Source organism: Limulus polyphemus, unplaced genomic scaffold (genome assembly GCF_000517525.1).
Source record: "Limulus polyphemus unplaced genomic scaffold, Limulus_polyphemus-2.1.2 Scaffold1909, whole genome shotgun sequence".
Taxonomy (NCBI): domain Eukaryota; kingdom Metazoa; phylum Arthropoda; class Merostomata; order Xiphosura; family Limulidae; genus Limulus; species Limulus polyphemus.
Window position 1 is genome coordinate 104,584 of NW_013667519.1, and position 14,676 is coordinate 119,259.

The following is a 14,676-nucleotide window of genomic DNA, read 5'->3' on the forward strand; positions in this document are numbered from 1 at the left end:
AATGATGGTGACAACATTCTCAACTGGGGGGGGGGGGGTCACTTAATGAAAGACTAGTTCCCCCCGTGTTACCAAACTCTTTTTCTCTCTTAGTTTTAAGAGGTTGCTTAGAGCAGTGAAACATTTTTCACATTGTACCCATAAAACATTTGGTAATTTGAACCAGTAGGTTATGTTACATCTATCTTATAGCAATGAAGTGCTGTTATGTTTTTGTATTTTATTAATTTGCATATAACATAATATTCTGGTTAATGCATTCTCTAAGAATAGTAAAAATATAAGTCAGAAAAACTTTTATCACATCACTTTTTGAAGTAAATCCTCTACCTAAATGATCTGATAAATAACAAATTACATGTACTGTCTTTACAGTAAGCAACATGCAACCATTGATAATTCAGTGTCTAAATATATTCCAGCATGAAAAATTACATAAGCAATACAGAAACAAAAAAGAGGATGATTGATATAAAGATGGAATATATGGCATTCTGTTAAATTCATATATCGAGTGAATAATATAAATAACTAGTCTGACATATAACGTATAGCTGTAGTAAAGAAACCAGTTTACACAAAAATAGAAATGTACCAAACATTGTATGTAAATACAAGCAAAATGAAACCCCCCAAAAAGTAAAATTACTCTTTTTGTTTTGCCATACATCTTACATAAAAATTAAATGTTCTCAGTTTCAGCAAGTTCATTTGGACTGAATTTTGTTTTTCATTGTTTGTTTCTGTGAAGAAAAAATTAATATTCACTAATTGACTGTCTTTGTTTTCTTCTGATGAAGATCTTTTGTTTAAGTGATTAATTTTTGTGCTCTACAAATTTTTGGGCATACTTGAGTGTGCATTTATCTTCATTCTTTACTATGTTATTCTCTTTAAGTTCACATCTCTCGAATAATAACTGGATGAATGTAGCAGTTGTGACTATTGTTCATTGTTTAATAGAAATAAAATCATAAAAGTTACATTCAATTAGTAGGATGATTTTTTTTTCAATAATTACACACCCCTGTTTGTGACTTGATATATAAAAGTTAAAGCAATTTCATTATCAAACTATTAACTTTTAAATCTGCAAAACTATTTTTTATGAAACAAGCTTCCCGATGCTGCAAAAGGAGTTTCAAAATATATTACTTTTATCTGTTGAAAAAACAAGAATGTTGCATATGAGAAAAATAGCACCTCATAAAAATGAATCTTAAATTACTGACAATATAAAAATTTATTGCTCCAAATTAGGGCTGTGTTGAAAAGTTCACTATCTTGCTAGGAATTCAAAAGTAGTTGCAAACCTTCAAAGATGCTATTCAGGAATTCAAAGGTAGACTTCTAAACCACTGAAGGGACATATTTTGATCTTTTGTTTAGTACTACTACTATAACTTTAAGAAAATTTGTTGTGTTGAAATCCACTACCAAATCTTTATATGTAGCACCACAATAAGAAAAGGCATAACAGCATCTTCACAACACACTCACTGGCAGCGACAAAAGGCACAAGGTGTACAGTCAAGATGCTATTATATTTCTTCTTATTGGAAGCATTAGTAAAAATGTTATCAATCTTATTGTCATGCAATCATGGTTTCTACACATTAGAAAAAATTACAAGATTTTCCAGGATCAAACTGTCATTTTAAACTAATTTACTGACTTGACAGAAAGTGGAGATGAAAATTAAATAACTAATGTTTTATTATGTTTCATAAAAAATGCAGTAATAGCTTAAGAATATACTCTATCAAATAACATGTACAATGAAATGAAAGTAAAGAAGACTTAATTTTTTCCCCTTCGTTACTTTATGAAATCTAAATTACGGTTTTAAGGTATTGTTATAAACTAAAACTATGTTGTAAAAAAAATTAATTTACAATAAACTAAACAACCCATTTTGATTCCGTAAAACTTTTTAACAAGACAAAATATGTTAAAATTCATTTTAATTTCTTCTGAAAATCCTATGAATTCTTCAGTCTTTTAGGCATTTTTGGAATGGATTTAGGCAAACAATAAGTTACAAACTCACTTTGATGAAAGTTTTAATAAATAACTCCTTAAACAAGTGAATCGGGCACTTCCTTGCAATTCTAACACAGCCTTCTACCAATTTTTTTTATATAAATAGTTTTTTTTTGTTAGTTTGTTGACTGAAAGCCAATATTGAGTTTTGTGGAACTAAGCAAATTACCACTCTTGAGTTCATACTTTGTAAGCCAAAGTCGTTTTAATGTTTCCTACATTAAAGGTTCTATGCATGATACATATTATCTTTTCCCGATCATGTCCCATAAATGGAATCACGGGTTCATCTGTTTGGTACTTCTTCAAATACCTGTCACGTGGTTTACTATAAAATGTAAAAAATGTAGCTTGGCAGTAAGAGTGCATCACAACATTACTCCTCCAACACCTCAAATGTTTTGAATTTTGTGGTGACAAAATTTTTCTCACTTTGAAGTTTCATTACAAATATCATTTGAGATAGCATATTCATAGCCCTTGTTGCTATGGGAACATTTTCTATCCAACAGATGTTCCTCTTATTATCATAAAATCATCCTGTCAAGCATATGAATCCTTAGATACTAGTAGTAAACTTGCAGAGCTTGTTCCAGCTCTTAACTGATGGCATGAAAGCCAGCTCATAATACGTATGTATTTTATGTAAACCACAGGGCTAAATTTCAAATTTCTTGCCAACTGTTTGAGTAAGAATGCTAGACATAAAATTCCTTGTAGAATTAAAAGTTATCCAAATTAAACTGTTCTGTGAGCATGCTGATATGTGACAGGCAGTCTATTGTTGTCCTATGAAAGCTGAATCAATGCAATGGGTAGGGACTTTTCAAACATGAAGACAATTTTCATTTTTCATATATTTTCTAAACGGTGGTGATGAAAGTATCGGACAAGTCGATGAGTGACAATAAAGCAGATTTACTTTCACCATAGGCATATGTGCAAGCAATCACACTGTCAGGAAACTTCACTTCAAAGAGCTGGACATTATTATCTACATGCTTAAAAAATAGTGACAGGTAACACTAATGTTTCATGAAGTCTCCACTTGCCATGTTTCATTGTACCTTGCCCATGTTGCAAGCTTCAAGATATTCACAGATGGTTGAGTCAGTTTTATATTGAAATAAAACAACATATCTTTAGATCTAATCTCTGCAAGTATATATATCATATATTATCAGTAACTAAAAAGCAGATAAGCCAAATATCCAACTTTAAATTACTCCAGAGCATGAATGCCCTCAGTATATTAGGCCTAATGTATCACTGTTTCTATGTCAGTAGTATTCCCATTAAAAAAGAAAAAGAAAGAAGGGTCAGCCTAGAGACTTTTCGAATCAGCCTTACTTAGATATCTTCCATGGGGAGTACTACTGATGTACAACCAATGATACATTAGGCCTAATATACTGAGCACACTGATGAAACTAGGCCATTTGAAGTTGAAAATAGGCTCAACTGTGAATAAAGATTACAATTACAGCTTTGCAACACAGGAAAACATATCACAACTTGACACAAAAGCATTTGTAATGATGGCCAAATAGGGTAACTTAAATTTTAACAAAATTACAGAGTACGAAGCATTTCTTTGTAAGTTACATTATCAAAGATATTTATTTCTTCTGTATCAAACATTTGTTTCTGTTACGTTAGAAATTAAGTCAAACATATCTGCACACATTATTGTCACTAATGATTTAACATACCTCAATAAGCATTTGTATAGTATCCAACTAGGAGATCTCTGCAACATCAGCTGTAGCAGAAGCTAGTGGTGGCACTGGCCTCACAAAATCTTGCATGGAAGTATTTTGACAATATTCTCCATTTATTTTCTCATATTTGATTAACTTTTAGATAACTTTTTAGAGTGGATTCACCCATTTACAATATCAAATTTTTTCATGCATGGTAAATATTCTCCACCAAAATAATAAATATAGCAGCAGCTTCTGTACATCCAAGCAGATCATTATGGTGAAGTAAGAGGGGTAACATTTAGTAGTTGCATTGTTTCAATAAATATACAAATATTTTTTTTCTAAGCAAAATATAACTGATACCATTTTCTGTTTTGCTGTTTGCTTATATTTCACTTGGCTGACCTTTTATCCCAGGAGTATGCTTAATTAATTAAAATTACTGTAAAAAAAAATGTCTGATAATACACTACTTTGTATGTGTTTTTTTGTAGTTAATTTTTTTATCACACTGTTAGTGTTATTTGTCCTGTTCTACAGTAGGCATATTTAATTAATCAACAATTTTATGTTACAATGATTGTTAACCTGCTTAGAAATAAACAACTGGTAAATAAGCATTTGTTTTGCTTCAGTCAGCTGCAGTTCTTTTAATTAGCTACAATAGAGTGCTCTTGCAATTCAAGCTTACTGTGCATAAACATGCTTTCTTTTTTAAATACAAAAATGTGATTACTGTTCTATATAACCCATTTTTAAATTATATGCGAATGTTTTATTTCATTTATAGATTACCTGTAAAATAAATGGTTTTTAATTGAATATAAATGGATAGTTATGGTGATATCATCAGTAATTTACTCAAATTAGTACTATCAAATGGTCGATTTTGGTTCATGATACATTCCAAAGCTATCTTTCGTTACAGCCCTACAGTGTTAATAAATTTCTTCATCATTTAAAATCTCTCAAGACTTTTAGCTATATCCAACTTCAGTTTAGAAACAAGTGTTAAGCATTACATCTTTCTCCCAAATACTGTGTTTAAACCAGAGCTGAAAAAAAACACCTTTAGCATGCAACAAAACCAAAAAATATTTATTGCAATATATGATGACAAGTCAACTGGCACCTGACTGGCTGCTCAGCATACATCACCAAACATCATCATATCAACCAAGCATATTGTTATTGATACCATCTACATATTGCTGTTCTCATTAATAATGTCATATTTTAATTTCTGTATGGCATATTGGTGTATGGAAGACACTTTAATACTAGAAATAAAAGACCTTATAACATCAAATTGTTTTTTAATTAGACACTCAATATTTCACTTTACAGCTTCTTTAGGAGCATTCCACTGACACAAAAACCATAACTGACTGTACAAGGCTTTCTTTTTTGGAGGAATGCTCCTGAAGAAACGGTGAAATGCTGAGTATCCAATTAAAAAAACAAAAACAATAATTTGGTGTTAGAAGGTATTTTATTTCCATTATTTTCTCAATTTACTGATGCAATTCCACCATACAAAGAACTGGAAACCATTCTGGATCAATAAACCTTTATATTTCAATATAATCTAATCTTCAGCCTCCAAGATTCATTGTACAATAACATGTATCCACATTTAAATGATATCTAAAACAATAATCTATATAAATATAATAGTACTGTCTGTTGTCTGTCCATATAACTACTTCCTGGGGTGTGGATGGATCTTCACCAAAATTGGTTTTGAGATCCATAAGGTCCATGCAGGGATACATACAAATTTTCAGTTTTGCATTTTGCAATTTTTATAGGTGTTTTTTACCCCTAATTTGCCCCCTTTTAGATGGATCTTTACTAAATTTAGTATGGATGTTCATTGGATCCACAGGAAGACACATAAAAATTTTCATTCTTTAGGGATGTTTTTTGCATTTTTTACCACTACTTCACCCCCTGCTGATGGATCTTCACCAAATTTGGCACGAAGGTTTGGTGGGTCCACGCGGAGAAACGAGCAAATCTGTGGTTTAACATTGAGTTTGCAGTTTTTATAGGCATTACAAGTTTTTACAATTACAAATAAGGGAAGCAGCTTTTTATGTCCTAAGGCAACCTTTCACCGATCATGAGTTTACACAACTTCCATCAAGGGGATAGGTATGCCAGCTAGTTATGAATAATTTTATTTGTTGTCAATAATAGCAAGTTTAATGGCAATCGAAATCGAACTTGAAACCCTTAAATCATGATGTACCCCACCCAATCATGTAGTTTATACTAAACAAACAATGGAATATTTTGATTACTTGGACAGTTGGAATAGTCAAAAATAGTATATAATCAAAAAACCTAATTTTTATTAACCCTACTATTATGAGCTGGGTGGAATCCACTGAACTCATAACCATGAAAGTATCCACAAGAGTAATTATACTATCATTTTTGATAATGAGAGCACATCTTTACAAAAGTTCGCAGGTTATTGGTACACATTACAAGGCTTTCATACACAAAATATCACATTTTAAAATAAAGTATTAACATTTTTGATTTAAAGATTTTCCTATGAAATTTTTTCTTTCTAAATGTTGACTATTCAACGTGCAATGTAGTTTTGATTTTACGAAATTTGAAAATGTTCTGATGCATAAAAGTATTTTTAATCGAAACACAGCTAGGTCACTTTGTAAAGGCCAGTTTTATACTCTTGAATATGGTAACATGAGTGCATGTGCACTGCATCTTTGCAACTTCTATAATGTTAGCCAGGCACACCTGAAAGGTCAATATAATAAAGATAATAAATATATTTAAATGTATAATGTTATGAAATTTAAGCTGTTTTTTACACTACATTTGTATTTTCGGTTGTAATTTGTAGTCGTTCTAGAAAGAAAAAAGCATAATTTATATTTATTTCCTAATTCTTTTATGGTGGTTATGAGGTCGGTCAAATTGACCCAACTCATACAGTGATACAGTAGTGAAAATAGCAGATAAAATATAAAGTTTCTTTTTCTAAAAAAAACATTTGATAATTATCTGGAGGTTATAAAGATTTTGCATGTTGAATTAGGAACTCAAATTACCAATATTGATAAGCTAGAATATAAAATAAGAACCTCCTGTTTTTTTCGATTTGCTGAAATATCGCTACATTTACTAAATCAAACACAGTCCACTTTTGTAAAGATTAGCTTACATACAACTAATTCTGTCAATGATGTGTGAATAACCAATTAAAAGCTCAGAATGTCCCCTTAGTGCTTTTCTGAACCTCTTTAAAGTATTAGGGTGCAAACTCATTCTTTTCATGCTAGATTCCAAGCAGTGAGGCAAGACTTTAGTCAGCTCGAAATTTAATATTTTTTAGACCCAAATACAGCGTAGCTGCTAAGCTTGATAAATTATAGTGGAATTCTATGGTATTCATATAGTAATTTATGATTTTTGGTTATTTTAGAATGTATATATAAAATAAAATAATTTTTTCATATCCATCACATGCGAAACTTGATAAGGCTTAGCAACCTATGGCAAGCAGCAAATGAGTGTAAAGTTCATAACTGGAAGAGATAATTATTTCCTATAATTCTTTATTTACTCTTCCGTGTTTAAAGAAAAGTAAATGAGATTTAATAACTTATTTGTAAATTGTAATAATGTATTATAACTGAAGTGTGACTGTATTTTACAACATTGTAGTTCACTTAAGAAACTATAGACTTTGCATTTGGACATCACAAACATCGAATTTGAACCAATGCTGCATACAACATACCACATGACACACAAAAATGGATATTTAGGTGTGTTTTTTTAATCTTTACTTTTAAATTAAGAAATTAACTAATGGATTATTCCCACAGGACACACATGATTGAGCTTAGTTGAATTTTTAACAACTCTTGTCACATAGTTAGAAAGCCAGAAAAATTGTGATAGTTATGGGATATTGGCTGTATTTACATGTTATTATTCTGTGTACTTTGGTGCATCATTTGATTAAATAAAAATTTATTTAGTGCAGTACTACCATTAGTGTGTGTGTGTATATATATAAAGTAGGGTTAAGTGTCATGACTGTCGACAGCAGAAAGATGACGACCAAGGTAAGTACTTTATTTTTTGTTTTTCATGTGTAATCTTTATTTATTATTATAAAAGTAACTAAAATATAAAAATACAAAACTTTTTATGTTAGTTTAGGCTATATCAGGTGAATTAAGTAATAAATAATAAAAAATTTTCACAAGTGGCTCTTGCGTAATGTAATTTGAAAGCATGACATGAGCTACATGTTCACAAAGTGATTTACAACTTATGATGGCATGAATAGTAGTTAGACACAGCTCAAAGGGCAATAAAACAATAAAATGTAAGTATAAATATATCTATACTGTTATGAGTTTAAAGCTATTTAGGATAAACAAATGTAATTTCATGGTACAATTTTAGAAAGAAAAAGGGTAATTTAGATTTTTTGGGGGAAGGTTACAAAATCAATCAAATTGACAAACTTTGATAGAGTTAGGGATAGAAATTTATTTAGGTGTTAGATTTGAGATTTTTGAGATGAAGAAAAGTATTTTTAATATGAATATGGAAATCACTTTACACTCGAACTAGTAAAAGAAATACTTTACATATTCACAGACAAATCTTTAGTAAAAATACTTCTTTAAAAATCTGTTGTTGTACAAAGGATTTGTAATGTTTACTAAATGTCTGGGAAATTTTGTGAAGATAGACAAAGTGTGTTAAGAACTATAGTATGGAAACTATCACGAGTATAAAATTGTTACAAGGTTGAGTGACCTTGTAGCAAGAGAGTTAAATAATTTGTTAGTTTGTAGTAGTTCTTTGTTAGGTCTGTTTTTGTTCTCAGTGTATTAAATGCTTTTATTAGGTAGAGATATCCCAATATCATATATTAACTTTTATTGTAAGCAAGATAAAACTTGTTGGCTTAAGAATGAATAACATGTCACTAGAGTTCACTCAAAATGACAAACACGGAGATCACAATGGTTTAAAACACATTGACTGGTAAATCAGTAGAAGAACATGTGACAATGACTTGCAATCATTAGATGTATAATATGTCATTGGAGTCCAACCAACATCATCACAACAGCTTAAAACACATCAACCAGTAAATCGGTAGAAAAACATTTGACAGTAATACAGACAATAAATGAATAACGTGTCACTGGATTTCACCCAACATCGCAATGTAACAGACATGGAAAACACAACAGCCTAAAACATATCAATTATTAAATCAGCAATTGACAATGACACAGTCAGTAGATGAATAACATGTGGAGTTCTTCCAACACCTTTGGTTAGAAACGTGGAAAACAAAAATAGCTTAAAATATACCAACCAATAAATCAGTATGTGACAATAACATAGTTTTAGATGGGGCTCTTTGTAAATAAGTAATTGTTTTGTTAATTCATGTGTAAAACTCATTTAATTTATTATTTTGATATAATTCCATTATATTATTGAAAATCTGAAATATAATAAACATATTAAAAAAAAGGATTTAGGTACTCTTTCATCAATGTCTCTGGATTTCTACCTGTCTCTTCTATTTAATTGTGCGTTAGTCTTCTGCAGTCTTCACGGACCCCAAATATTTTGTAAACATTGGTGCTGACAGATGGAAGCATGTACGTTTGTTGTTCTCAATAGCTTCATTATTCAGTTAGATTGTTACACTTAGTTTAGATGGTAAAAAAGAAACAAGTGGTAATATTCAATGTGCATTTATTGATTAATAAAGGAGATTTAGAGTATTAGTGTTTTTTGTTTACAAAATAATAATTATTATTTAAATATTTTTAAATTAATTTTTTTTATGATGGGGGTCTGCTCAGGCCCCAGAAGAGTAACTGTAAAATTTTGGCAGAAGACTAATGCAGGGTTAAAACTCAATACATTCATTACATTGATATCTGTAAACATATCCTGCACAAAAATCTAATTTGGCATAATCCTTTTGTTATGTATTACAATTTCAAATAGCCTAAAACTGAGTTAAATTGTAATTTAGTAGTTAAATAAATGCTGATATGCATCCAATTTATGATATTTGCCAACAAAATTGATACACAAAGTTTTCTTTTTTCTTAATACAAATATATTTTAATATACAAACAATAATTTATCTACAAAAGTTTTACAAACTTACAAACAATACACATATTGTTGATTCTTACACTCTAGAAGCTTCTAGAACTTTAGAGAATAGACGGGAGTTTTACAATACATACTTAACAGAATAAGTTTTGTACATTTCTAAATATAAATTTAATTTTAACAAACATGGATATTAAAATAAATATATAATAATAAATCCATCATACTCTGAATAATAGGCAAAAGCAGGGGCCTGGGCTCTCCCAATAACATTGTACCTACAGACTTGGTCATTTTGAGCGTAATGCTGTTTATTTCTATGCATATGATGTACGTGCATGTGTTGATATGGTTTATACATATATATATATATATATATATAAATGTTTGGGTGTTTAACGTGTCCCAACAATAGTGGCCAAATTTAACTTCATGCGCATGTCCTGAGCAAAAGAGATTTACTTGACTTTGAAATAGATTAATATTAACAAAATGTTTGTAGGGGTTGGTCCATTGGACTTACTCTGTATTGGAGAAGGAATGTTGACTAAAATTCGAATTTATTACATGTATGTACATGAATGTGACAAATTTTTAGTTAGATGTACAAAAAAAAATCAAATTTGTTACAAAGATATCTGTACTCAAGATATATCTGTGAATTGCCAACATCAGTGTGACTTGGACAATGACAAGTTGAAGTGGAAGGTCATACTCACGTGAAGAATGAAAATAATTTTGTCCATTTTACAGTTTATGTATTGCATTTGAATAACCTCTAGAACCTCCAAAATGTATATCCACAGTTTTTTCAGTTTCCCTATATCTGTCTGGTATTTACTCTCCTCTACCTCAAACGGTAGCTAAATCAGCAGTGTAGGGTAAAAAGAATAGTTCATATCTCTGACATCAAATACATAATACCATGTTGAATAGTACTTAGTGAAAGGTCATGGCCTGTGCACTTAGACTCCCAGCCATGCACATCAGGTTAATATTGAACTGTTTTATTACGGAGCTCCAAATTCCCTTAACTGCACTTGTTTATCTTGCCACAAACAGTAAACTATGAAACAAAGCCATAGAGATTTTATATTGTTTTTAAGAGTTTAAAAACTCCAATTGACTTGCTGACAACTGGTTTGAACAATTGTTGAGTTAAGTCAAGTTTATTTGTTTCAGTTTCTAACCTTAATTTAGACTCATTACTGCATTTAGCTACCTTGTTCAAAAGTGTAGTGACAAAAACCAACTTATATGAAAAATTTCCAGGGATTGATTGACAACTAAGATGAAGTCCCTTTTGTATTGGTTTATAATAGACCTTGGTTTCAAATCCATATTGATGTTTTTAGCACTGAAACATCTTCCATACTGAATAGAATTTTAGGACATATCTAGTTATATGTTCAAAGAAAATCGGAATTCTCATTGTTACATGCCCCATTAAAGTGCTGTTCACATAGCTAATACACTGAAGCACAGAATAAGATTTTAATGTATTTAATAGTTAAGTTTAGCTATGAAAAGATTAGATGAAACTGGTGCTAATACTGTTGGTTTAATCAAGTTTTTGTTATTAAACTGAGCATTAGTATAAATGATAGCATATTCAAAGAGTTGTAACAATTTCTTTGATTTCATGTGACACCAAAGATTATCTTCACATCTAAATGATTAAAAAGTATATTCATTTCATGGCTGGCACTTGCTTAAACAGTAAATAAATGTCACGAATCATCTTGACAATTACAGAATTAAAAAAAAATGAAAAAATGATACCAGAACAAACTCATCATGTATAAAAAGAACTAAAATATTTACTAGAAATTTTCTTAATTATAGTTATAAGTTCCTTGGAAGTACAAGTCTTAAAGAGAAACTTCTTTATGAATTTTAAAGGAATGATAGAGTTCTTGAAACTAGTCTTCACAAAGCTAATTTTATCTTTTAATTCTGTATATATGTTTGTTTTAATAAGAATTTAGTTAATCTCTCTCTCTCTATATATATATATATTTTTCTTTTTGTTACATTGTTGTCTAGTATTTTAATATGGTTTATAGCACTACTCAAGAAATTTAAAGCATTTAACATAATCATGTTTACCCAAAACTACCAGTGTTTCCTTTATTTGCTTTGACGCATTTGCCACTGCAGCAATTTTAACCCATGCGCTAAGTCACATTCATTATTGCTGAGGTGCCAAAACTTTAGCAACAATTCAAAACGACCCTGTGGCATAGCAGTATTGGCAAGCAAAGTAGCCAGCACTGGAACATTTGACGAGTAATCCTCTTTCAATTGTTTCTATACAATGTCCATGACAAAAAGAATGCCAAGAAAATTTCTCATTTCAGATGCATCAGTTTCAAAATACCAATGCATTCTGCTTTTAGACTTGAGGTGGTTCAATTCCAAGAACTGTACAGTAAGCCTATTTGTTTCAGTGACCATCATATTCACATCTTCCATCAGAAACAGTTTGAAAATTTCAAATGGAATGGCAAACCTGCAATCATTTGATGCTGTATAGTGAAAGAAATATCAGTTCGACTAACATATGTAACCTGGATAGTCTGCCATCCATCAACTGATGCTGGTATTCCAGTGTCACTGTTGGTATCTGGATTCGTAGTGTCAGCTTGAACATTTACCTGCTCAGTACAATCCAGGCCTCTTATACCATCAGACTCAGAATCACTAGGCTTATAATTACTATCCCCATCTGCACCATCCTCCTCAAATGATCCTGAATCAGATTCTTCTAAAATACTAGTAATTTCACTCAGACTAAAATGTTTGCACAACCCTCCCATCTTGTAGCTATAAAGGTAACCAAAACAAACCACTGCAGAAATCTTGGGCCAAGTGACATGAAACTTAAGTGAAAGAAATATTTCTGTCATTCACAAGAGAGCAGGACACCCATAATCATTGTACAGCACTAAGGGACTGTTTATCTATATGCTCACGTAATTATAGCCCCTTTGCTGATTGACGTTTTAGTTGCACCTGAATAATAGAAATGATTGATATGTTATCGTGTCATCAGCATCGAATGCGCAACTAAGAACCACTTCCTTTACATTTATGTATTAAATATTATAATTATTGATTTGACTTTAATTTCAAAATAACTTTAAGCATGGTACACTTAAATGGTGAATGTTGATGTGAAAAACCTACTTTCTTGTCGTGGAATCATTAGAGTGTAAATATTTTGAAGCAGTTAATTTTAAATGTGTTTGTAAACAAGTTAATGTTTAACATAATAGTTAATGAAGTATTATAATAATAAACAATTTCTAATGTTTGCTTCTTTTCAGGAAAGAATTATATCACATGCATCATCATGAATGAAGTCTTCCATAGTTTGTGTTAACATTAACATCTACTTTTATTGTCCAGTAGATGTAACATACCTATATTTTTAAGTTATGATATTATATTATGTCTTTTTTTGAGAAACCTGAAAATCTGAAACATTTTTATGAGAGTTTTGTACTTAGCTTGTTTTAAGGTGCCTTATGCTGTACGATGAAGTTCATCAAACTAAGTTAAAAACGATAGAAATTGTTTTTTTGAAGTAATTAGTTCAGAGAAAGTAAATTGATTTCTTTTATCCTAATGTTTTTGAATCTAGTGTTGAGTAAATACTGAAGTAGTTAGATCATAAAAAAAACTGTCAAATATTAATTCATGTACCATATGCTACTAGATAACCTTGTATGTATTACAAAATTATATCATTACAGCTACAAGTATTAAAATAATGTCCTGGAATTTAGTGTAGGTAATATTTTGTTTGATTTTGATGCAAAAAACAACAAACTTCTAAATTAAGAAACTTAACTGTATAACTACAGTTACCATAATTATCAAGAGCCAAAAACAAAATATACACTAATAACTACTGCATATCCTCTTTCTTGTACGTATTTGAAACATTCTCTATAAAAGATGGTAACTTTCACAATATAGTAAGAGATGACTTTTTTCAAATATTACCAAGACTTTCTGGTGTCAAAAAAAAACAACCCTACTGTCACTGGCATTTGAAATGCAATTGCTTATAAACTTTTTTTTTTCAAGTGGCTATTAGTAGCATACTACTATATTTGGTACCTGTCATATTTGTTCACAAATTTACTGTAGCTTGTTTCACTGTTGTTGTTTTTTCACTTAGTTAGCTTGAATATTTGTACTCATGTTAAGTACATGTTGGACTTACTATAAATTGTTTTAAGAAGACAGTCATATTTGTTGTATCATATACTTTTGTGATTATTATTTATGATGTGCATTATAAACATTGTTACGTTAGAAAAATAAGTTATATTCAAATCACAGTAGAGGTCTAGAAATGTTTAATTTGCAGTATCTCTTATAGCTTGAACAAAACAAAAAATTATGGGCAAGTTTTTTATTGGTATTTGTTGTGTAAAATGGAAAAAAAAAACAGTTTACATGAATTGTTATTTCATAAATGTGTTCATTTTATTGGTGGTGTCTATATGGTCTGACTAGTAGTGATGAAAAGTTTAAAAATTTAGGGGATAAAATAAGTAAAATGATCTGGAGTGAATGTGATTTTTCTCTGTTTTTTTAATTATTTCAAAAAGAATACACTGATTTTAAAATTTACTGTTTAAAAGAAAATAGCATGGAGAAGATATATGACATCTGGACAAGAAATTAACTTCAAATTATATGTTTCAATAATGTGTAACAGTAAATAAGCAGTCAGAAATAAAACATGTTAAGTACAAAATTG

At 30.2% G+C, this 14,676-nt stretch overlaps 1 protein-coding gene and 1 long non-coding RNA gene across 2 annotated transcripts in view; one reads left to right on the forward strand and one right to left on the reverse strand.

The window, feature by feature from the left end:
* LOC111087234 overlaps positions 1-2,976 on the reverse strand; it is a 14,926-nt gene extending 11,950 nt beyond the window's left edge. Inside the window, exon 1 of the long non-coding RNA XR_002611950.1 lies at positions 2,966-2,976. This is a non-coding gene — a long non-coding RNA (uncharacterized LOC111087234). The remainder of the gene's footprint in view (positions 1-2,965) is intronic.
* The window catches only part of LOC106465323 (ubiquinone biosynthesis monooxygenase COQ6, mitochondrial-like), a 62,255-nt gene extending 48,565 nt beyond the window's left edge, over positions 1-13,690 (forward strand). The window contains exon 13 of the mRNA XM_013925533.2: positions 13,229-13,690. Coding sequence (XP_013780987.1) covers positions 13,229-13,258 — 30 coding nt within the window. The 3' untranslated portion in view covers positions 13,259-13,690. The remainder of the gene's footprint in view (positions 1-13,228) is intronic.
* The last annotated feature ends 986 nt before the right edge of the window (positions 13,691-14,676 follow it).